Source organism: Lolium perenne, chromosome 6, assembly GCF_019359855.2.
Source record: "Lolium perenne isolate Kyuss_39 chromosome 6, Kyuss_2.0, whole genome shotgun sequence".
NCBI lineage: Eukaryota > Viridiplantae > Streptophyta > Magnoliopsida > Poales > Poaceae > Lolium > Lolium perenne.
The window spans coordinates 134,165,903-134,191,904 of NC_067249.2; the positions used below are offsets into that span (position 1 = coordinate 134,165,903).

Consider the following 26,002-nt stretch of genomic DNA (forward strand, 5'->3'; position numbering starts at 1 on the left):
TTAGGCGTCTTGATCTATCTCTATAAATCTTGATGCCTAATATATACGATGCTTCACCAAGGTCTTTCATTGAAAAACTATTATTCAAATAACCTTTTACACTGCTTAATAGTTCTATATCATTCCCAATCAATAATATGTCATGTACATATAATATCAGGAATGCTACAGAGCTCCCACTCACTTTCTTGTAAATACAGGCCTCTCCATGACACTGTATAAACCCGAAGTCTTTGATCACCTTATCAAAGCGTCGGTTCCAACTTCTTGATGCTTGCTTCAGTCCATAGATTGAACGCTGAAGTTTGCATACTTTGTCAGCATTTTTAGGATCGAAAAAACCTTTGGGTTGTACCATATACAACTCTTCCTCAATGTCTCCATTAAGGAACGCCGTTTTGACATCCATCTGCCAAATCTCATATTCGAAAAAATGCAGCTATTGCTAACAAAATCCTCACAGATTTTAGCTTCGCTACAGGTGAGAAAGTCTCATCGTAGTCAACTCCTTGAATTTGTCGGAAACCCTTTGCGACAAGTCGAGCTTTATAGACAGTAATATTACCATCAGCATCTGTTTTTCTCTTGAAGATCCATTTATTCTCGACAGCCTTGCAGCTATCAGGTAAGTCTACCAAAGTCCATACTTTGTTATCATACATGGATCCCATTTCGGATTTCATGGCTTCTTGCCATTTGTTGGAATCTGGGCTCATCATCGCTTCTTCATACGTCGCAGGGTCCTCATCATTGTTATCCACAATCATGACATTTAGACAAGGATCATACCAATCAGGAGTGGCACGTTCCCTTGTCGATCTGCGAGGTTCAGTAGTTTCCTCGTTCGAAGTTTCATGATCATTATCATTAACTTCTTTACATAGGCTTCGCAACCCCAAACTTTAAGGAACGACAGCTTAGGTTTCTTATTAAACCATAATTCATACGGTGTCGTTTCTACGGATTTTGATGGTGTTCTATTTAAAGTGAATGCGGCTGTCTCTAATGCATAACTCCAAAAAGATAACGGCAAATCAGTAAGAGACATCATAGAACGAACCATATCTAAGAGAGTTCGATTACGACATTCGGACACACCGTTTCGTTGTGGTGTTCCCGGCGGTGTCAATTGTGAAAGTATTCCGCATTTCTTTAAATGCATGCCAAACTCATAAGTCAGATATTCACCTCCACGATCAGATCGTAGAAATTTAATCTTCTTGTTACGTTGATTTTCTACTTCACTTTGGAATTCCTTAAACTTCTCGAAAGTTTCGGATTTATGTTTCATGAAATAGATATACCCATATCTACTCAGATCATCTGTGAAGGTTAGAACATAACGATAACCACCGCGCGATGCTACACTCATTGGTCCGCATACATCGGTATATATGATTTCTAATAAGTCAGTAGCTCGCTCCATCATACCAGAAAATGGAGTCTTAGTCATTTTTCCAATTAGACATGCTTCGCATCTATCAAGTGACTCAAAGTCAAGTGATTCAAGTAATCCATCAGTATGGAGTTTCTTCATGCGTTTCACTCCAATATGACCAAGACGACAGTGCCACATATAAGTAGAATTATCATTCAATTTAATTCGCTTAGCATCAATGTTATGTATATGCGTATCACTACTATCGAGATCTAACGGAAATAAGCCATTCTTTTCAGGTGCTCGACCATAAAAGATATTATTCATAAAAATAGAACAACCATTATTCTCCGACTTGAATGAATAACCGTCTTGCATTAAACAAGATCCAGATATAATGTTCATGCTCAACGCGGGTACAAAATAACAATTATTTAGGCTTAAAACTAATCCCGAAGGTAGATGTAGAGGAAGTGTGCCGATAGCGATCACATCGACTTTGGATCCGTTTCCAACGCGCATCGTCACTTCATCTTTCAGTAGTCTTCGTTTATTCTTTAGTTCCTGTTTCGAGTTACAAATATGAGCAACCGAACCAGTATCAAATACCCATGTACTAGAACGAGAACCAGTGAGATAAACATCTATAACATGTATATCAGATATACCTTCTTTCTTCTTCTTGACAAGGCAGCTCTTCGGATCAGCCGGATACTTGGAGCAATTACGCTTCCAAGTGTCCCTTCTCCTTGCGATAATAGCACTCAGCATCGTGCTTAGGGCCGTTCTTAGGTTTCATAGGAGGCGTGGCAGCTTTCTTGCCACCCTTCTTGAATTTTCCCTTAGACTTGCCCTGTTTCTTGAAACTGGTGGTCTTGTTGACCATCAACACTTGGTGCTCTTTCTTGATCTCAATCTCAGCAGCTTTTAGCATGCCAAAGAGTTCAGGTAACTCCTTGTTCATGTTCTGCATATTGTAGTTCATCACAAAGTTCTTGTAACTTGGTGGCAGTGATTGAAGGACACGATTAATCCCCAGTCTGTTAGGAATCACTATTCCCAAGTCACTGAGTTTCTTCGCATGCCCGGTCATGGCGAGCATGTGCTCACTAACGGAGCTGCCTTCTTCCATCATGCAGCTGAAGAAGTGTTTCGATGCTTCATAGCATTCCACGGCCGCATGAGTCTCAAATATAGCTTTCAGCTCATTGACCAACTCATGAGGATCGTGGTGCTCAAAACGTTTTTGAAGATCGGCTTCCAGACTGCACAGGAGGGCACACTGAACTTGAGAGTACCGAGTTTTCCGAGTCTCGTAAACAGCTTTTACTTCATCGGTTTCAGTTTCTGCAGGAGGGTCACCTAGCGGTGCATCAAGCACAAATTGCAGATTTCCGCCAGAGAGGAAGATCCTCACATGACGGAACCAGTCGGTGAAGTTGCTACCGTTGCTCTTAAGTTTTTCTTTCTCTAGGAACTTGTTAAAATTGATTGGGGACGCCATCTCTACAACATATATTTGCAAAAGTTTAGACTAAGTTTATGACAAATTGAGTTCAAATTTTAATTCAACATAATTAAAAAACTGGGTGAACTCCCACTCAAAACAATATCCCTCGCATTGTCTTAGTGATCACACGAACCAAATCCACCGCACCTAAGTCCGATCATCACGAGACAAGGTGTGATTTCAATGGCGAACACTCAAAGTGTTCATCATATCAACCATATGATTCATGCTCTACCTTTCGGTATCACGTGTTCCGAGACCATGTCTGTACATGCTAGGCTCGTCAAGGCCACCTTAGTATCCGCATGTGCAAAACTGTCTTGCACCCGTTGTATGCACTTGTTGATTCTATCACACCCGATCATCACGAGATGCTTCAAAACGACAAGTCTTGGCAACGGTGCTACTAAGGATGAACACTTTATTATCTTGAGATTTTAGTGAGGGATCATATTATAATGCTACAGTCGCGATCTAAGCAAAATAAGATGCATAAAAGGATTAACATCTCATGCAGTTCATATGTGATATGATATGGCCCTTTTGTCTTTGCGCCTTTGATCTTCATCTCCAAAGCACGGACATGATCTCCATCATCTACGGGCATGATCTCCATCTTCGGCGTAGCGTCAAGGTCAATGGCATCGTCTTCATGATTGTCCTCCATGTAGCAACTATTACAACTACTTTGAAATACTACTCAACATGAAATTTAAAGACAACCATAAGGCTCCTGCCGGTTGCCACAATACAATAATGATCATCTCATACATATTCATCATCACATTATGGCCATATCACATCACCAAACCCTGCAAAAACAAGTTAGACGTCTCTAATTTGGTTTGCATATTTTACGTGGTTTAGGGTTTTCGATAGAGATCTAATCTACCTACGAACATCAACCACAACGGTGATACTAATGTTGTCAATAGAAGAGTAAATTGAATCTTCACTATAGTAGGAGAGACAGACACCCGCAAAGCCTCTTATGCAATACAAGTTGCATGTTGAACGAGGAACAAGTCTCATGAATGCGGTCATGTAAAGTTAGTCCGAGCCGCTTCATCCCACTATGCCACAAAGATGCAAAGTACTCAAACTAAAGATAACAAGAGCATCAACACCCACAAAACCATTGTGTTCTACTCGTGCAACCATCTATGCATAGACACGGCTCTGATACCACTGTAGGGATTCGTTGCATAGAAAACAAAAAATTTCCTACCGCGAACACGCAATCCAAGCCAAGATGCAATCTAGAAGACGGTAGCAACGAGGGGATTATCGAGTCTCACCCTTGAAGAGATTCCAAAGCCTACAAGATGAGGCTCTTGTTGCTGCGGTAGACGTTCACTTGCCGCTTGCAAAAGCGCGTAGAAGATCTTGATCACGGCGCCACGAACGGGCAGCACCTCCGTACTCGGTCACATGTTCAGTTGTTGATGAAGACGACGTCCACCTCCCCGTTCCAGCGGGCAGCGGAAGTAGTAGCTCCTCTTGAATCCGACAACACGACGGCATGGTGTCGGTGGTGGTGGAGAAACCCGGCGGAGCTTCGCTAAGTGTGCGGGAAGTGGAGGAGCGGGGCGGCTAGGGTTTGGGGAGAGGTGGGCGCCGGCCACTTGAGGTGGTGCGGCCACCTTGTGCTTGTTGGGGTGGCCGGCCCCCTCCCCTTGGCCCTCATTATATAGGTGGAAGCCCCAAGTGTTGGACTACAAGTCTCCGAATAAGACCCGAACCCAAAACCTTCCATGTGATAGGGAAACCTACCCAAGGTGGGAATCCCACTTGGGGTGGGATTCCCCCCTTCCATGTGGCGGGGTGGCCGGCCCCCTTTGGGGGAGTCCACTTGGGACTCCTCCCCCTCTAGGGTTGGCCGGCCATGGAGGTGGAGTCCCTTTGGGACTCCTCCTTCCAAAGTGGTTTCTTCCGGACTTTTCTAGAACCTTCTAGAACCTTCCATAGAACCTTCCGGATCATGTTAAATCTTATAAAATGACTTCCTATATATGAATCTTATTCTCCGGACCATTCCGGAACTCCTCGTGATGTCCGGGATCTCATCCGGAACTCTGAACAAATATTCGAACTCCATTCCATATTCAAGTTCTACCATTTCAACATCCAACTTTAAGTGTGTCACCCTACGGTTCGTGAACTATGCGGACATGGTTGAGTACTCTCTGCGACCAATAACCATTAGCGGGATCTGGAGATCCATAATGGCTCCCACATATTCAACGATGACTTTAGTGATCGAATGAACCATTCACATACGATACCAATTCCCTTTGTCACGCGATATTTTACTTGTCCGAGGTTTGATCATCGGTATCTCTCTATACCTTGTTCAACCTCATCTCCTGACAAGTACTCTTTACTCGTACTGTGGTATGTGGTCTCTTATGAACTTATTCATATGCTTGCAAGACATTAGACGACATTCCACCGAGAGGGCCCAGAGTATATCTATCCGTCATCGGGATGGACAAATCCCACTGTTGATCCATATGCCTCAACTCATACTTTCCGGATACTTAATCCCACCTTTATAACCACCCATTTACGCAGTGGCGTTTGATGTAATCAAATTACCTTTCTGGTATAAGTGATTTATATGATCTCATGGTCATAAGGACTAGGTAACTATGTATCGAAAGCTTATAGCAAATAACTTAATGACGTGATCTTATGCTACGCTTAATTGGGTGTGTCCATTACATCATTCATACAATGATATAACCTTGTTATTAATAACATCCAATGTTCATGATTATGAAACTAATCATCCATTAATCAACAAGCTAGTTAAGAGGCATACTAGGGACTCTTTGTTGTTTACATATCACACATGTACTAATGTTTCGGTTAATACAATTATAGCATGGTATATAAACATTTATCATAAACATAAAGATATATAATAACCACTTTATTATTGCCTCTAGGGCATATCTCCTTCAGAAGGTTTAACAAGACTTGAGTGTGTCTGACACTCAATGAGTAAAGCCACATGAGTGATTTTAGATCACGAATAAAATGTACAAAATCAGATGTCCTGTGCTCTAAAAAGTTAGGAGCATATACCAGAATGATTCATGTGATGATTATTGGACAACAGTAAGAATATCCTTGAGTACTTTAGAAGAACCAAGGATATTTTTTTTTATATGGGGTAATGACAAACAAATCGTTGTAAGGTGTTGCACCGATATTAGTTTGGTCACATATAAAAATGAATTTCAAATCTCAATTAGGATAAGTGTTGATTATAAGGTAGCACAATGAGCTAGAAGTTGTCTATGCTAGATTTAGATGAGTTCTAAATATTGTGATGGATTCTACAAACGAAGGCAGAGTATGTCATTGTTTTGACAATAACTAAGGATGTTTAAGTCGAAGAGTTCTTGGAGAACTTGGTGTAGTTCCGATAGTGTCAGAACTTTGAAGCTATATTTTGTGTGACAATTAGTGACATATTTCAGACCGCGGAATTAAGGTTCCACCAGAATACCAAACATATACGATAAATGCCGACTCATTTGGAAAATGAGTGATGCGTTGAGACGCAAATGAATTGCAAAATACATACGTTTCTGAGCGTGTCAGATCCGTTGACTAAAACCTCTCCCGTGAGAAAAACATGATAAAGCACCGGAAGGCCAAGGTGTTATATCTTTACAAATGTGAACTAGATTATTGACTCTAGTGCAAGTGGGAGACTGTTGGAGATATGCCCAAGAGGCAATAATAAAATGGTTATTATAATATATCTTTGTGTTTATGATAATGTTTGCATACCATGCTATAATTGTATTAACCGAAACATTGATACATGTGTGTTATGTGAACAACAAGGAGTCCCTAGTAAGCATCTTGTATAACTAGCTTGTTGATTAATAGATGATCATGGTTTCATGATCATGAACATTGGATGTTATTAATAACAAGGTTATGTCATTGATGAATGATGTAATGGACACACCCAACTAAGCGTAGCATAAGATCACGTCATTAAGTTCATTTGCTATAAGCTTTCGATACATAGTTACCTAGTCCTTTCGACCATGAGATCATGTAAATCACTTATGCCGGAAGGGTACTTTGATTACATCAAACGCCACTGCGTAAATGGGTGGTTATAAAGGTGGGATTAGGTATTCGGAAAGTATGAGTTGAGGCATATGGATCAACAGTGGGATTTGTCCATCCCGATGATGGATAGATATACTCTGGGCCCTCTCGGTGGAATGTCGTCTAATTAGCTTGCAAGCATATGAATGGTTCATAAGAGACCACATAGCACGGTACGAGTAAAGAGTACTTGTCAGGAGACGAGGTTGAACAAGGTATAGAGATACCGATGATCAAACCTCGGACAAGTAAAATATCGCGTGACAAAGGGAATCGGTATCGTATGTAAATGGTTCATTCGATCACTAAGTCATCGTTGAATATGTGGGAGCCATTATGGATCTCCAGATCCCGCTATTGGTTATTGGTCGGAGAGAAGTCTCAACCATGTCTGCATAGTTCGCGAACCGTAGGGTGACACACTTAAGGTTTGATGTCGTTTAAGTAGATATGGAATATGGAATGGAGTTCGAAGTTTTGTTCGGAGTTTCGGATGGGATCCAGGACATCACGAGGAGTTCCGGAATGGTCCGGAGAATAAGATTCATATATAGGAAGTCACTTTCCAAGTTTGGAAATGATCCGGTGAATTTATGGAAGGTGGTTTCTAGAATTATCTCGAATAAATCACTATGGAAGGAGGAGTCCCGGAGGGACTCCACAAACCCTAACCAGCCAACCAAGTGGGAGGGTGGAGTCCATGGTGGACTCCACCTCCTTGGCCGGCCAAGAAAAGGGGGAAGGGGAGAGTCCCTGTCCCTCTAGGTTTCGTCCATAAGGCAGTTTTTCTGTTGGGGTCTTATTTGAAGACTTTGGGCAAACCCTTGGGGTTCCACCTATATAATGAGGAGGAGAGGGAGGGGGCTGCCCATGGCTTGGCCGCACCACCTAGGGCATCCAAGGGCAAGCGCCCAAGTGCCCCTCCCCTCTCCCGAAACCCTAGCCTCTCATCCTCCACATAATACTCCCGCAACGCATAGGCGAAGCCCTGCCGGAGTTCTCCACCACCACCGCCACCACGCCGTCGTGCTGCCGGGATTCCGAGGAGGATCTACTACTTCCGATGCCCGCTGGAACGGGGAGAAGGACGTCGTCTTCATCAACACCGAACGTGTGACCGAGTACGGAGGTGCTGCCCGATTGTGGCACCGTCAAGATCTTCTACGCGCTTTTGAAAGCGGAAAGTGATCATCTTCTGCAACAACGAGATCTAATCTCGTAGGCTTTGGAAATCTTCAAGGGTTAGTCTCGTAATCCCCTCGTTGCTACCATCTTCTAGATTGCATCTTGGCTTGGTTTTCGTTCTTGCGTAGGAAATTTTTTGTTTTCTATGCTACGAATCCCATCACTACCCTGGTTGGTGGTGATTTCAATCTCATCAGAGAAAAGTGTGAGAAAAATACTGGAAACATCAACCAACACTGGGCCAATCTCTTTAATGATTGGTTTAATAAATTTAATTTGATGGAGATTAAGAATCCTAGTAGGCAATTCTCTTGGGCTAATAATCAAGATAATTTGGTTATGGCTTTACTTGATAGAGTGTTTGTGACTACTTGCTGGGATTCTCTTTTCCCTGCTAGTAGTTTAGCCTCTAAAGCTAGGGTTGGGAGTGATCATACTCCACTGGTTGTGGATACTGGGGCTTTGAAGATTCCTGTTAATAAGCAATTTAGATTTGAGAAATGGTGGCTTAATATTGAGGGGTTTGACCAGGTGGTTGCCAAATTTTGGCAAGCCCCTTGTCATCTCTAGAAACCTATTGATAGATGGAATTTTAAGGTTAGAAATACTAGGAAAGGCTTAAAGGGTTGGGCTGCTAATATTGAATCTGCTCAAAGGAAGAATAAACAAAAGTTGGTTGCTGAATATGATCTGCTTGATATTATTGCTGAAACACAGTGTTTATCCCCTGTTTCTAAGAAAAGGATGAAAGATATTTCTCTTGAGCTCACCAAAATTTGGATTAATGAAGAAATTAAGGCTAGACAAAGATCTAGAGAAAGATATATTTTGGAAGGTGATCGTAATACTGCATATTTCCATTCTGTAGCTAATCAGAGGAGAAGGAAGAAGCAAATCTGCCAATTGCAAGGTGATGAGGGAATGGTGGAAGACAACAAAGGTATGCTGAATATTGCTGTTAATTACTATAATGCTTTGTTTTGCAAAGAACCTTGTCTTGATGTGGATAAAGTAGATGATTTCTGGGACCCAGAAGATATGGTGTCACAGAATCATAATGAGATGCTTGATGCTCCTTTTTCTGAGAAAGAGGTAAAGGAAGCTATTTTTGGCTCTTATGTTGAAGGTGCTCCTGGTCCTGATGGCTTTTCTTTTCTCTTTTATCAACATTTTTGGGAGCTCATTACAGCTGATTTTATGGCTATGGTTAAGGATTGGAATGAGGGAAATCTTGATCTTTTTAGGCTTAATTTTTCTCTTTTGACCTTGATTCCAAAGGAGCCTGATGCTGTAACTATACAGAAATTCAGACCTATTGCCTTGACAAATTGCAGTTTTAATTTTTTTTCTAAATGTGCCACTAATAGGTTGGGTGTGGTAAGTGAGAAGCTTATTTCTCCTAATCAGACTGCCTTTATTAAAGGGAGATATATACTTGAGAGTGTGGTATCTGCCCATGAAGTAATTCATGATGATGTTCAAAGTGGACATAGTGGCTTTATTTTTAAACTTGACTATGAAAAGGCATATGATAGAGTCTATAGAGATTTTCTTTTGAGAGTAATGAAGTTGAGGGGTTTTAGCCCCAAGTGGATGTTGATCATTGAAGGATTATTACATAATGGTTCTGTTGGTGTTAGGATCAATGATTGCAATAGCAATTTCTTCCTTACTAGCAGGGGTGTAAGGCAAGGGGATCCTATATCACCCATTCTTTTTAATTTTATGGCTGATGTTTTTACTAAGATCCTATACAAAGCTGCTTCTGGAGGAAAGATAGCTGAGCTTATGCAAGGCCTGGGAAGGGGGGTATCATTAGTATGCAATATGCTGATGATACCTTACTCTTCCTTGAGAAAAGATTAACCTCGGCCATTAACTTAAAATGGATTTTGGCTTGCTTTGAACATATGTCTGGGATGAGGATTAACTTTCATAAGTGTGATCTAGTTCCTGTTAATGTGGTTGAAAGTGATGCACAACTGTTTGCACAATCTTTGAGTTGCAAGTTGGGTGAGTTTCCCCTGCAGTACTTAGGGGTTCCTCTGCATCATTGCAAGCTTAAAAAAGAGGATATTCAACCTGTTGTTGATAAAATCATTAAAAGAGCTGTTGGCTCGAGAGGGAAACTACTCAACCATGCTGCCAAACTTGAGCTGGTTAGGAGTGTCTTGGCCAGTATCCCCATTTATCTCCTTAGTGTGATCAAGTTCCCTAAATGGGCCATTACCCTTATTAACTCTCAGATGGCTCACTGCCTATGGGATAATTATGAGGGGCACCATAAGTATCATCTAGCTAATTGGGGTTTGGTCACTAGAAAGAAGGAATATGGAGGTTTGGGCATCCCTTATTTATCAGAGATGAACATGTGCCTTCTAGCTTCCTGGATCAAAAGATACCATTTGGATGATAACAAAATTTGGAGACAGATAGTAGATAGTAAATATAATGTGAGTAACCCTAATATTTTTTCTTGCTCTGCTAATGGGGCCTCTCCCTTTTGGAAAGGTGTGCTTTGGGCTGCCAAGGCTGCTAAGATGGGATATATGTGGAAAGTTGGAAATGGTAGAACTATTAAGTTCTGGGAAGACCATTGGTTTGGGTCTTGCTCTTTAGCTATTCAATTCTGGGAAGTATATGTCCTGTTAAATGAACAAAATAAAACTATTGCTGATCTATGGGATGGTGTTTCTTTGAAAATGACTTTTAGAAGGTGTTTTGACCACAAATTGATGTTGCAATGGTTGGAAATTCAGCAAATTGCACAAACTATCTTACTGGATGATTCTAAGGATTGTTTGATTTGGAAGTGGGAAGCTAGTGGGGTTTATAGTGTTAAATCTTTATATGTTGTGGTTAACTTTGGGGGAATTCAAACTGTTGACATACATGGTGTTTGGAAAGTCAAAGTACCCCCAAAAATACATTTTTTCCTCTGGTTGCTCTTCCATAATAAGCTTCTCACTAGAGACAACCTGGTCAAAAGGCAAAATGTTGATGATCTGACTTGTGTTTTTTGCAATGAGTTAGAGTCATGTCAACACTTGTTTTTTGATTGTGTGGCTGCTGCTAACATTTGGAAAGGGGCCTTGGATGCTTTGGGTTTCGATTTGCAAATTTCAAACATACATGATGTTGCTGCTTTGTGGAATGACAGAAAGAAAATTAAGAATTGTAATATGATCTTTGCTGTTGTTTTGCGAACTATCTGGATTACCAGAAATGACCATGTTTTCAATCGAGTTCAATGGCTGGGTATGCAGGTTTTGTGGAAACGCTTGGTATGCAGCTGTGTTCAGTGGAAGATTTTGCTGAAGGAAGAGGAAAGAGAAGGGCTGATGTGTATGCTGAACAAGTTGGAGGGAGTGGCCAGGATGCCACCGCTATTGTGGCCGGATCCTGGGTGATTCCACAGAAAAAGGCAAGAACAACACTGGAGGTTTGTGACATGAACAGCTCGAGAGAATTTGGCCCAATGCTAATGACAGCAGAAGATTTGGCGAGGACCCTTGAGGCAAATGATCTGGTCTTGGTGGGTGATGGAGCGTGACCCTGTTGCGCTGGGTGATCTTTGGCTAACTCGCTTTCTTCTGTCGCTGGATGGTGTTGTGTGCTGTCTCTCTAAGGCCTTGGTTGTGTTGTAGTTCTGTGTTCTGCAAGTAGTGTTGGGTGGTTGTGTTTTGGTGTGTTTTGGGTGCTTGTAATGATAAAACTCTGAATGCTGTAGACTGTTTATCTGGTTTCAATATATTGGAACAGGGGGCATGCCCCTATTTCTCTAGAAAAATGAAGAGATCTGTGGTTTCTTATGACATTCAATGGATTTTTTTCATATGGAAAAATGTTACTTATAATTGCAACAATGGATACACAGTAATTTTTTGAAGAACTTTAGAACGTGAACAGTGGATCCACATTGGATTTCTGAAGAACTTCATAAGCAGCAAGGACGACCTAATATAAATCTAATAAAATCCAGGGTCTTTTTCGCAAAAACGAATCACCAATCTTGATGCCTCTCATGAAATAGACGGTGCGGGATAAGGGCCGGGCGCCATAAGGTCCGCTCAAAATCCGCGTTCCGCATGCACTACGTAGAATGACTTTTTGTGTTGCATACACGATGCTCCCATCTGGTCTGTTAACAGTCGGCGGAGTCAACTGACTAAGGCATAAATTCATAATATTTAAAAAACGTGTATATTTATAAAATTAATCGACACTCTATTATTTCAAAAAATCGCCTCCATATTTCACCTTTTCCACCATTAATTTTAATCAAGTTACATATATTGTAGATTGTGGGACAGAGGAAATACTTGAGAAGTGAAGATTATTTTAGAAAACAAACCCGGTCACAGATAGGGTGTTCAGGGCATCTCCAACCCAGCGACCCAAACGGACGCGCTGGGTCGTCCGTTTTAGGTTGTTTGGGCGGCCGAGCGGACACCCGGACAGTGGCCCGCGTCCGCGTGTTCGGTTGGGTCGCATGCTGCGCCCAACACGACAACCCAAAAATACGCCAGTTCGTCTTCCCTGCGCGGCGCTGCGCCATGGCAGGCCTCGACGGGACAGCAATGGCGGGCGGTAGAACGCGCGGGAAATTTCCCGCGCGCGAAAAGGCCATTGGCGTGCGCTCGCGCCCAAGTTTCCCGCCCAAGGCCGCCGGCTATAAAAGACGGCGGCGGTCTCACAGACCTCATCACAGCCGCTCCGCTGTCATCTCCCCCTCCACCTTCTCCGGCGCCCTCTCCATCGCCATGCCGCACACTCTACAGGCCACGTGGGCCAAGCTCTCCCTCGCCGCCCGGGCCAGGTTCCCGCGGACGGAGGAGGAGGAGCGCGCGGACGCGCGCTGGGTCGCCGACGACGAGGCGCTCTGCGTCGCTGCCGAGGCGGCGGCGAAGAAGGAAGAGGACGCGGAGATGGTGGAAGTGGCCGCGGACGGCTGGCACGAGACCGCGGAACGGTGGTACGAGGCCACGAAGGAGGGGGCCGCCGCGTAGGAGGAGCCCGTCGACGAGGAGGACCTCGCGCTAGCGAACATCAACGCCGCCATCGAGGAGCGTCTCGCCGACCTCACGCGCGTGACGAAGGAGCACGAGGCCACCTGCCGGGCCGGCCGCCGCCGATTAGGCGACCTCCTCGGCCAGAAGAACCAGCTCCTCGCTATGCGAGCAGCCCGCCACCTCATCCAGCTGCCCTCGCCCGAGCGGCGCGCCCGGGAGGTGCTGCGTCGGCGGAGCGCGACCGACAAGAGCGCATGCGCCGGTGGAACGAGAACCACGAGGCCCAGGCCGCCGGCCGCGTCCGCCTGGAGGGGCGAACCGCTGTGGAACGCGCCGCCCTGCAGGAGCTGGAGCTATGCGGGAAGCGGATGGTGCCGCCGCAGGAGGCGGAGCGCGAGCGCGCCCGAGGCGCGTGGACAGAAAGGGGGAGGATGAATGCCTCCGCCGCGCCACCCAGCTTGTAAGCTGGAGTGTAATCCTCACCCGTACAGGCCGCCCACGTCGAGTGAAATCCACAGCCCCGATGGCGCGTCGGCGAGGAATCGCCGGCGAGGCCGCCGGCCCCGTGCGTATTAGGATAGGAGTAGAAAAATGTAATGGATACCTTTTTAATGAAGAAAAATTATTTCTGCCTATGACACGCGGGCAGGGGCGGACAAGGGGCGGACGCGAGCGGCCAGCCATCGACGTCTGCGGCCACGCAAACTCGTCCCAGATTTGGGCCGGGTTTGGGTTGTCCCAAACGCCGCGGCCATCCGTTTTAGGGATGGGTCCGCGCGCTGGGCCGAGTTTTTTGTCCGGCTCGACCCATCCAGACGCGCGGGCGCGGGATGGGTCGCCGCGTTGGAGATGCCCTCAGTTTCCTTTTATGTTCTGGCTGCTAGAGCAGAGGACTGGAAATCATCTTTAGTTTAGACCATTGGACTCAAAACTACAATATATATTTTTGGTTTGGTCCATCAAAACATATTAACCGATTGTTTGTGTATCATATGTAAAGAAGAACATAAAGCCCTGCACCAGCGCTAGTTACATGTACGTTCATTAATAGATTATATGCCGTAGAAATCGCGCAGTTAAATTTGCAGGTTAAGTACCATTCCCTACATGTATGAAATTTGTTCACATATGTTCAGTTCCCCGACCGAAATGCAAAACCGCAATCCGAAACCTTGCTACACTCAAGTAAAACTGCTTGAGAAAGTTCAGGGTTTAACGTTTTAGTTTAGGCTTCATATCAGTGTAGAAACCATAATTCATGGTGTAAATATAGTGTTTCAGCAAAGCAGCACCAACAAAAAGTCTAGCGAAAGCAGCAGCGTTCAGAGCCTTTCAAGTTTTAACGATTTTTCAACTGAATACACAAATTTGTGCTGCGAACTAAGTAATGAACAAGAAAAGGAAAAACAAATCGACCCAAAAAAAACCTTGGCCAAACACAAGATGATAATGCCCATGATGTTTTACAGGGCCAGCATGTGCTGTAGAAATGCTGCGCTTGGCACGCGTGCATGCCACACCAAAAGAAATGTGAAGTACCAAGGAAAGAGTAAGACCACATGCTGGAATCTGCAGGGGCAGCATCATTGCACTGGGACTACTACTGTTGGTTGTTTGATTGGAAAATGACACTGCCAGTGTCAATGTAATTAGGAGCGTCCGTAAGCATTTGTTTGCAGGGGACATGTGGACGGCTACTACAGACATCCTATGATGTAAACATTGAACACAAACATAGTCACAGATATACCAGTATGTCAATATATCTTCAGTCTTCAAATATGACACTTGGCCTGATCAAAGGCCAGTGGTACTCACTGAGATCAAAAGACCAAATCATAATACACTACAATGATCATGTGATTGATGTACAGAAGATAAAGCTCTCTCCGAAAAAAATACCTGGTACAGTTTTGTAGTTTACATCACCATCACACATATGATTTTTTGTAAAAAAAAAAAAAAAGCAACACAAAACTTTTCACGGTCAACCTCCCATCGAAGTGGAATGGAAATTGTGAGGATTGAGACTTGGGAACAGCCCGTGGATATGTTCCTCCACAAAATCATGCCTTGTGAGAATTCCAACAATGGGAGGCCTCTGCATTCAAAATAAAAGCAATGTGTCGTCAGCTGCGGACAGCTTTACAAATAAAAAGAGAATTGCTCCATAAAACATCCTATCCTTATGGTTGGCGAGGCCAGTGACAATAGTTGATATGGAATTACACTAAAATGATGTATAGAAGACATGTAATGGCCGGAAAGAATTAGTTCCAATGCTACCACTGGTTTACTAATGATTAGTGTATTTTACTAATGATTCCCCAAGTAGAGAAAATAACAATTAGTGTGTTTTACTAATGATTCCCCAAGCATAATTCAGCAAGTGAGAGAATGCATCTCAAAATATCTTGAGAATGCAAGGGATGAGGGGCTTACATCTGGGGTCTTTGGCACAACCAATAGATGCCTCAATCCTAGTTCTCGGAAAAGGATTGCAGCTTTTGCTAGTGACATTGTCTCAACCACCGTATACGGTGAGGTGTTTGCAATCGCATGGAGATCCACATACATTTGCATCTCCTCATCTGTGAAATATAATTCCTCAATTTTCAAACCCTTCCCTGACCCTGCCTTTGCAAAATCGAAGGCACCAAATTTGTTCATAACAAAGCTACCACTGGTTTTATCCGGCTCCTTCATGAACATCTTGCTTTTCAGCAAAACCAACAGGTGAGACCTGATGACAAGCCCAACCAACTCAGGCGTTTCTGTTAGAGGTGGCTCATCAACCACCGGAAATCCATTGTGACCCGTGATCCTCAACGCGATAACAATGTTCGCAACCTTCTCGACGCCTGAAAAAGTGATTAGTGGGCCAGACACAACATCGCCAGCCACCAAGTGCCTCATGTATGGTTCGGCATGAGCCTCCATGAATGGCAAACCTTTCATTACCACTATCTGATCATAGACCCCTTTGTTAAAATTATCTGCTATGGTCTTGGATATGAGAAGAACAAGCATGACCAAAGGGAGCATTTGCAGATCATTGGTGAGCTCTAAGAGGATCACACAGACTGAGACAGTCATTCTCATTGTTCCACCCAGAAAAGAAGCTGCACCAAGAAGTGCAAAAAGGCCAGGATCAAGATTGGATATGGATCCCAAAAGCGTACCCACTATTCGCCCGTATGTGGCTCCGGCAAGAATAACAGGGATAAAGAGACCAGAAGGGACGGCAATTCCGTATGTCACAAGTCCAAGGCAGTAAATGGCGATAAAGAAGATGATAAGACTATACATGTGGAACTCGAGCTCGGTTCCATTGCTGAAAAGATTGCGGATGGCATCATCGTTTGTGTTGAAGAACAGTGATGCAAGACCATTGTAATACCCTGGTGGGCACTGAAAGTTCTTGTAGTTGCCAGAGCGACCAACGGTGGGACATTGCTCCACGGCATCCACAGGGCATTGAGTGCACTCAGCAAGCAAAGGGAGGCCAAAGCAGCACAATGATGTGATAATAGATATTGTTACAGTGAGAAGGATCTTGGATGGAGCACCTCTCCTGCATGCAGATAAAAAATGCAGATGATATAACATCTCAAACTAGGCGGAGCAAACAGTAAAGTTATGCAAGCACATTCATTAAGAATTCATGCTCATCACTTACTCATTGATTATACTGTAGACACGGAGAATTTTATCCAAGAGAAAGTTGAAGATGCCTCCGAATATGCCACCAATTATTCCAAGGAGAATTATTGCAATCAGATCCGAAGCACTATAGGCAGCCACAGTTGAACTGAGATCAAACATAATCAATCCACCTTGCCCAAAGAGACCACATTTTCCACTGCGGCAGAACTCAATCAAAGCCCTCAACACCACAGCAACAACAGCAGTCGTAAAGAATGCTCTCCATAAAAGAGCGCTTCGCCACCTGTAAAATGCATCTTGGTGTTATCACTTTTTGCAACAGTAGCATTCCGAAGATAAACATGCAGGTCAACAGTAAATAACTACGGTGTTATCAATTTTTGTCAGCATATTTATCCACCGCTTAACCATTGTAATTACATCTCCAATTGATGATTCTGGCCGAATACTAGAAACACAGTTTACATCAATATTAGGTAATAAAGTATGAACGCTGACAGCATACAGCTACTACAGTTGCGATTTCACAGAAACAGGATACCGAAATGAATGCCCCAAGAAAGAGCAAATATAACTTTGCCAGGAAAGAAGTGTTACCATGATGCTGCTTCCTCAAGAGCAAACAGGACACCGCCAACAGGTGCACGGAAGGCAGCAGCCACTCCAGCAGCACACCCACAAGTAATCAAATCACGCCTATCCCTATCATTCTTGAAATATCTTAGCCAATTCCATGTGAGATTGTACTTGCGTGACCCTCCCTGACCAAGTAGGTTGGCAATGCACGCTCCGGTATGTACCATTGGACCTTCCTTTCCAAGTATAAATCCAGCTGAAACTCCAAGTATTGAACCAAATATCTACAAACCAGTAGAATACTTCAGAAAAAATGTTATGCGATAATATAGAAGACTAGAATGCACAGAAGGACATTGATACGACATGTTTTCATCTGTCAGTGCAGAATGACCTGCCAAATGCAGACAAGCTCATCCCCACATTTTTCAATATACATAGCAACCATATCAACCAACAGTTCTCTAACATAGCATCGTCTGCATATTTTTCTTTGAAGGGTGCTGTTTGAGTGTTTGCAACATAAGTTTGCTATCAAACAAGTGAAGGTGTGATGCGCTGATGGTACACTCTGAAACTTTGTTGTGGTTACTGTTAGAGGTTAGTACTACCACCACTGTAAAAGTTTGCACACTAATAAGACATCACTCTCACTGATTGTTTCAAACAACATCACAGCTCATGGATGTCTTAAGTCGTAGCATTGTAGAGTATTTTGTTATTACAACTCAAACACAAATTATTAAGGCTCCCCTGCAGTAAGTGAAGCTTCAACTTTATTCACAACTATTTTCATTGTTTAAAAGAGAAGCTCATGCTGCTACTGGAAGCTTATTTAGCTTTTAGGTCGAGAAGTAAGAGAGTGACACACTTGATACTTGTGTATCAATCAGTCTGTAAGTTAGACCTCACCTTTACAAAGAGTGTACTAGGAGCCAATATAGAATAAGCATCAACACCGTTGAGATATGCTTTAACTTCGGGAATACCAGATCCAGCAGCTGCAGGTGCAACATAAGCACATAACGCAGCAGCAGATGCTGCCAGGACTAGACTGGAGCCTGCATACACGAAAAATGCAGCAACATACCTGCACTGGAAACATAACACTATTGATTACTTCAAATAATTACACAAGTGTAAGCCAATAAAACTCTTGCATCTTACATCTTGTAAGAAAAGAAACTTAATGATTGTTTTCATGAACTCGGTATGGTAATATTCCAAGAATTATGATATGACAAGGATTCGAAATCAAATAAAATTAACATAAACCTCCATCTCTGGATTGCTATGGGCCATTAGCAGGGGCTGAGGCAATGATGAACGAAAAATAACAGACGCCATGAAGTGAAACTTCACCTTTCATTGAGCATAAGTTCGCTTGTGTGAAGCAGTTTTAATCCAGCAATGTTTTCAACCGCAAGGTTATTGAAGAAGCCGATGAGCCCGGTGAACAGGCCGATAAGAAGGACCAGCGTCCACTTCATAACAATGTACTGAAATATCTGTTTCTTCTTTCTCGATCGCCAGTCTTGCTTGAAAAAGTCATTCTCTACAACTCTGAAACATGCACATATTCCGCGATTTAACAAAAACTGGCCATAAATGTCCAGTGTGGATGTATGAAAGTGTGAAGTATGTACATCGACAAAATTCAGTCTCTCTAGAACTCAACGATCAGCTAACAGCTCGCGCAGATCTACCATTATTTTTCTATCTAGATAATGAGTCAACAGAGTTACAGAATAGAGATTTATGGTCCTCCTCTTTTTTGAGACCGTTATGTTTCTCCTCCTCCAGAATGGGCATTCATGCTTGCTCTCCTAATTGACTCGGACTGCTGCTACTTTGTGTGCAGAACTAAAAAGTACTCAAAAATAGCACCCCATTTCGAATTCTAAAGATTAGCCCAGATAGATTAGGGTGGTATACTACCAGTGCCAGCAACACGAAATGAAAGAAGGGATGGGAGGTCGCGTACTCGTAGTCGAGGCTCTCGATGGGGCAGACGTTGGCGCCGACGACGGCGATCTGGGAGGTGGTGTTGAGGCTGCGCTTCCGCAGCATCGGCTCGCGCGCGCTCCCCTGGCGGTCGTCGTAGCGGAGCAGCGCGTCGGACGAGGCGTTCTGCCAGAACTCACCTTCCCCGGCGCCGTCCATGCGCTCGATATCGTAGTTGTGGCTCCCCTCCCGCTCCGGCGCGCGGCGGTGCGGCAGAGGCCGCGGCGACTGGCCGCCGTCCATTCCTCGCCGCCGCCGCCTCTTGCCTTCCTTCCTCTTGGTCTAATAATGAGCTTTGCTTCTTCTCTGCAATGTAAAGCTGCACAAGCATGAATAGATTATTATGGTTGCATCAATCATTCGCTTGATTTATCCAGAAAATGAAACCATTCGTCAGGATTTCTCAGAGTCAATGGAGAATTACTGTATAGGAGAAAAGAGAAAACACGATTCACTTGGATTAGTATAGTAGGAGAAACATTCTCAAATGAATTTATAAGTGGGAGTGTGGGACACAAACTAAGACAAGCAAGATCTTCTTCATCGAGCATTGGTGCCGTGGTCGATTTTCAGCCACTTCAAACGGCCGGAGAGCAAAATCTGAACGGCACGGTCCTGGGTCCAGGGTTAAATATTGGTAGACCGATCCTGAATTGGACGGGCGACACACGGAACCTGGCAACAGATGGACCTCGTGCTCGTGGAGGGCCTGGGGTCCCGGAACGAGACGAAGATGCATCTGCAGTGGATCGAATCAATGGATAATATTTCGCAACTGGTGATTCCCGAGGTTGCTACATGCACGCATGATTTCTTCTCTTTTATAAACACATTACAAACGCAGACGTTCAAATACACACGCATACACTCATCCTTATAAACGTACATACATCCTACCTCTGTTAGTACCTTCGAAAGACTGATCCGACGGATCGAATCTTAAAATTGACGAAATCACCACAGACGTCTCGCTGCCGACGGGAACGTCATCTCCCACTAAACGAATATTTCGCCTTTACAAAGACACACAAATATCGAATCTGGAATTTAAACTCTTGTGAGCTAGCGGTACAACCACCCTCCTAACCCACTCAACCTCAGGTTGGTTCTCAAGATTTCCTCTCATTTATCCATCCAAGAGCGGAACCAACATTCGTAGAAATACGTTACCCACACTGGTTCAGATTAATTGATGCAGGTATGTCTATGTAGGGGCGGAACTAGCCTAATTTTTTTGGGCGGGCCAATACACTAAAGATCTGTAAAATGGTTTATTATTAGGCTAGATTTTACAAACATATAGGCTAAAATATTTTGAGCTCGGCGGGCCACAGCCCTGTTTTGCCTCAACTAAGGTCTGCCACTGTGTCTATGTGCTATCGCCAGCTTCCATGAATAAGACGCACACTTATTTTAAGATGACATTTGATCAAAAACACTGTGCAACAAAATCATGATTATATTGTATGTAATTGGTATCTTTCGATATTTATATATTCCCTTTATCGAAAAAATATTGTACGTAATTACTTACTATCGTTGGATGTTGAAAAACACTTTATAATGATGCTAATTTTATACCAACAATCATTATATATTTCCGGTAATTTTTTGATAAAAAAACACGAAAAATAATGGCGTCGTATTCATTGGAATGGAGGGAGTAATACTGAGCTGCGTTAATTTTGTCTGGAGGAAGTAGTACCATATGCTAAATGTTTAATGTGCTCGTTTCTCGAAGGAAAAGGAAACCTAAATTGTCCGATGCATGCATCTGTCTGTCATAATATTAAGTAAAGATTATTTTACCGTGGTTTTTTTCTATTGGAAAAATATTCACTCAAGATTAAGTCATGTTTAGTTGATTCACGCAATTTTCAGAAACACGGAACATCAAAACATGGTAACTAGGTATCCTAGGACATTACATGCTCTCTCGCGTGTTTGCGCGTGATCTTTTTGTGTACATATTTTCTGTTGCTTCTACAAGCCCTCTCTTCAAAAAGTAGGTGAAGCGATGGTTCTGGTACATGACAAGGACAAACATGGAGATGCAGAATTTGACTCTCGCATGGTACAATGAGGTCGCCGAAGGATGCAAAGATTATAAATGGTTCATCAAAATGTTTTTGGAAGCTCCTTTTTAGCAAGGCGGCGATCAGTTTTGGTAGGTCCGTTTGGTACATGCACCACATGGTGTCCCATACAGCCATACTCCCATGCCAATGACATCTCCAGAACGGGACCTTGGACCCCCCTTCCCCGTCTACAGTAAAGGAAGGTGATTTGTAGCTCTCCCGGGCGCTCCACCTCGCCGGCGTCGATTCGGCGGATTCCTCGGCCTCCGCCGGCCGCTGCGGCGGCGGGAGGTCGGGGGATCCCCGATTCGCGTCGTGTATATAGTGTAGGAGTGTTTAGGTTCTCGGCTGCCGGCGTCTGGGAGGCGGTGGCGCGGCGGTCGGTGTTTGCAGGTGGTGGTTCTCCCCTCCGGCGACGGCGTTCCCTGGAGCTCCGCCGTGGATCCTCCGCCTTCGTCGTGCTCGTGCCTCTGCGGAGGTGCAGTGGGCGACTTCCCCTTGCTGGTGGCCGTGGACGGCGGTGCCAGCAGTTCAAGATCTGGCGCAAGAAGATGGCGCGATTCGGAGCGACGACGACGACGACCTCTGGTGTAGGTCCTCTGCGACCGGTGCTCGGCGACTTCCCGTCCGCCTGGGGAATGCTTCTGATCCAAGGCTTTGTGAGAAGCAGCGGCGGCGGCGCGCCACCGACAGCGCCCGTGTGTCGCCGGCGTAGTCAACGTGCAGGAGGGCTGTTCTGTATTTTTGTTTTCTTCAGGGACCTTTCTGTAATGTTTCCGAATTAATGCCATTTTCTCTGCTCGCAAAAAAAATACTCCCATGCCAATGGTTCTTGTGGGTCAAGACAAGCAGAGGGGCCAACAGATTGTGATGACCATCACCCAATAGCATATAGACACATCGGATCTAGCTTGGCTCTCCCTCGGTCCCTCCCCCTGCAAGCTACTCCGCAATTTCCACTATCCAGATCAAGATGAAGGGATCAACCTTAAAGGCTAATTAAAGCGGAGTTAAACGATCAACTGGAATCCATGGATGATTTCTCTACGTACGTACTATATTGTGAGGTACCGAAAGATCCTATCCGCAATTAAGAACCACTTGGGTCGCTCGGTTAAAACACAAAGCTCACAAGTCACATAGCTAGAAAGCAGAAGCATATGGAAAATTCAGCTATGAACAATCAGCTGCAAATTAAATTGCTAGCTAGGCGTCATTTATAATGGAAGAAACACTAAGAAATAATGGAAGATTTGAGGTTGAGAGCGGAAATAAGTAAGCATAATATTCCAACAATTCTGAACTTGAGAATGCAAAGATGGATATTATTCCTTACGTACCTACCTAGAGGATTCAAGCTGACCACGCCAGCAAGTCGCCAAGGACGACTAGCTTCTCCGGATCATCAAGAGCAGGCTAGTTTTGAGCAGACAAGTTAACTCACAGGCTACTCGAACGATCGATGCCTCCTTGTGTTCCTCTCTGCCTTCCCCTGTATCTCCCAGCTCAGCTTATATACTGAGCTGTCACTTCACAACAGAGAGAGAGAGTAGGCAAATCGGAGACTGAGGACAAGGAACGATTCGATGGCAAGAAAAGCCGTCGTTTGTACTAGTAGCTAGCTTCACTCCATTGTGTTGAGCTTGTCGTTTGTTCGCAAATCATTGGCCTTGGCCACGGGGATTATATACAGGGTATATATTACTATGTACGTTTACACATTGGACTACCGTCTGACGTCTGTAAGTGTGGTATACTCATGTGCCATACGTATGTCGCGTGCTTTCTTGGAGGAACGTGGCCTACACTACTAGGTAACATCACAGTGTCATTTCAGTGTTTACTTATCAACATCGATTAATTGATCAAGTAAAAGTCCATGGAGATCTTTTCTATTCCCCGTGGCCGATCCGTCCACATAGAGCCATCTTCCTCCATCCATCGTACAACTCCTTTTCAAAATAACTGAGCTGACGTGTGTAGAATTTAGCATGCAGTCCACATCCATTAATTGGATCCCAATCCGGAATAATGGAGTAGCGTTAATTAACGGCCCAAAGCCATGAACTACTTGTCGTCGGTCGGGGCCACGAGAGGGGCCAGCCTCGTCGTCCTCACATACCTTCTTGGCCGCGTCCACCTCTCGGCCATGTCTACATATGCCACGTGGAGAGAGATTGTGGAGACAAATATTCATCTCCTAATAGATCTCAAAAGCCACGTGGTCACATGCTTTCAAACTTTATGGATAATATTTAAAACTAGTGTTTCCGAAATTGCTACATGTAGGAAACGGCGAAAGATAAACTTACCCTCATTTTCCGAGAGCAGCGCCAACATTTGTAACATTTAATGTGGTCGTCTCTCAGATAAAAAAAGAAACATACAACATTTGGCATGCATCAAATGTGCTAGTATGTAATAATATTAATTCCAGTTCTTTTTGTGCGGTGCTTTTTTTTCTCTTGGAATTTTTTATTCCCTCAAGATTAATTAAATCCATGTTTAGTTGATTTGAACAATTTTAAGGAACGTGCAACATGGTAATTGGGTACCCCTAGAACATCACACACTCTACTACGTATTTGCGCTCTTCATGTACATGCATATTTTCAGGGGTGAAGCTACCCTTAGGCCAAGGCAGGGCAGCCACCATACCTTGATTTTTTGTGACTACATTTGGCTGCACGTGTTATTTTTTTAATAATTTGAGTGGTCATACATTAAAAACGGACTTCGTACGGAAAATTTATGCTTCTTTTAGTGAATACCGCGTAAAACCAGCTTCGAACCGAAAACAAGAATTAGGTATAAGAAATATAGACTCATTTTCCAGGTTCAACGTGAATAACATTGCTTGACTTGTAGATTTATCATGAACCTTATTATATACAAGATAACATTAAGCTATTTGTTATTCATACATGGAAAATTAGTGGCTTTAAAGATTTCTTGGTATTTGAAAGGCACATCATGTTTCCTCCGATGATATTATCAGCTCAATGAATTGGATTTTCTTTCACCGGTGACAACGATAACAATTAAAATATATTTCCGACCGAGTTGCGCATCGAACGAGAGATATTTAAAACTCCTAATCGATAGAATTACAACATCTATTTTCCTGAAAATAGGTAAAAGCTTTGCCATTCAAATGACAATTTGGTATGTCCGCAAGTTCTAATTATAATCAAATAAAATGTGTTTATATTTTCTAAGTATAATCATATATATCATTAATGTATCATAATTTTTTTATTTTGTGCATTATTTTCTAAGAGTTTAGTCGCCCTACCACATATTATTTCCCTTCTTCACCACTGCATATTTTCGTTGTTTCTGTGGTTATTCTCTCGCAAGTCAGAATGTAGATGAACCAACGGTTCTAATGAGACCGTTGAAGGATGTGGAGATGATGAATTGTCATTGGAGTGTTTTTTTGTTTTTGTTTTGTCCGATCAGTGATGCCCACCAAAGTACGAGTCCCCTGGATTTTATGCAGGAGCGGAAGCTCTTTTTTTTAGCGATGCAGTTGGTCAGTTTGGGCAGGAGCGCTTGGTACGTGTAGAATCAGGCACCACACATACGGTGTCCGGCCCATGGTAATGATATGGTTCCTCTGGGTCAAGACAAGCAGTGGGACAGATGCGCATGCCAGCTTGGCTTTTCTGGTTTCTTTCTCCCTTGTAAGCTACTAGCTACTAGCCATTTCTAGTATCCAGTTCAAAGGGGGTCATCTTTAAAACGGGGGAGGTAAACACTCAACTGGAATCCATGTATTCTCTGGGTGTATATGTTCTTGAGGTACCGAAAGATCCTATATCGGCATACTTGGGTCGCTTGGGGAAAACACAAATCAGAACTCACACAGAAAGCAGAAATTTTCAGCTACAGATCATCAAAATAAGCAGATTTCATAGATAGCTTCCTAGTGGAGAGGAGCAAATGTGAGGAAATCGAAGATCTTGCAGGCTGAGACAAAGGAAACATGCATGTATAGCTTGAAGCAATTTCGAGCTTGAGAGCAAGGATGGATGGCATGGCGTACGTACCTGGCTAGCTAGAGGACTCGGGCCTGACCAGTGACCACGCCAAGGAGGACTAGCTTCTCCAGATCTTCAAGAGCACGGTAGCTCACCGGCGGGCGGCGGCTAGCTGCTCGATCGACGATCCCGCCTTGCGTTCGAGTGATCCTGCCTCTGCCTTCCCCTCTGTGGCTCTGTCTTTCTCGGCTTATATATTGTGAGCTTCTTTCGCTCCGCAAACATAGCAATTAATACGGAAATACTATAACGTAGTGTTTGGATGCAGTGAATTGAACCCAGAATTAGTGGCGGAGAGAAAGAGAAGGAACGATTCGACTGAGAGAAAAACCGGTCGTGCCAATATACAAGGTAAATACCTGCCTTGGTCGCGGAAATTCAATTCGGCTCCCGGGTGCGTATGCTCCCTCTAC

The 26,002-nt window shown here is 43.7% G+C and overlaps 1 protein-coding gene across 5 annotated transcripts; it reads right to left on the reverse strand.

The window, feature by feature from the left end:
• Positions 1-14,957: 14,957 nt before the first annotated feature.
• On the reverse strand, positions 14,958-25,782 carry LOC127334476 (chloride channel protein CLC-c). 5 transcript variants are annotated; one of them, XM_051360930.2, is made up of 8 exons: positions 25,599-25,782; positions 19,449-19,761; positions 18,827-19,027; positions 18,377-18,554; positions 17,486-17,748; positions 16,902-17,171; positions 15,665-16,796; positions 14,958-15,323 (listed from the first exon to the last, which is right to left on the reverse strand). In XM_051360930.2, the coding sequence occupies exons 2-8, from the start codon at positions 19,709-19,711 to the stop codon at positions 15,210-15,212; spliced, it is 2,421 nt and encodes an 806-aa protein (XP_051216890.1). In that variant the 5' UTR covers positions 19,712-19,761; positions 25,599-25,782; the 3' UTR covers positions 14,958-15,209. The 5 variants fall into 5 exon arrangements, with proteins under 5 accessions (XP_051216890.1, XP_051216889.1, XP_051216886.1 ...); XM_051360929.2 differs by having other exon boundaries at positions 19,449-19,774; positions 25,599-25,781; XM_051360926.2 differs by having other exon boundaries at positions 19,449-19,787; positions 25,599-25,781.
• Between the last annotated feature and the right edge of the window lie 220 nt (positions 25,783-26,002).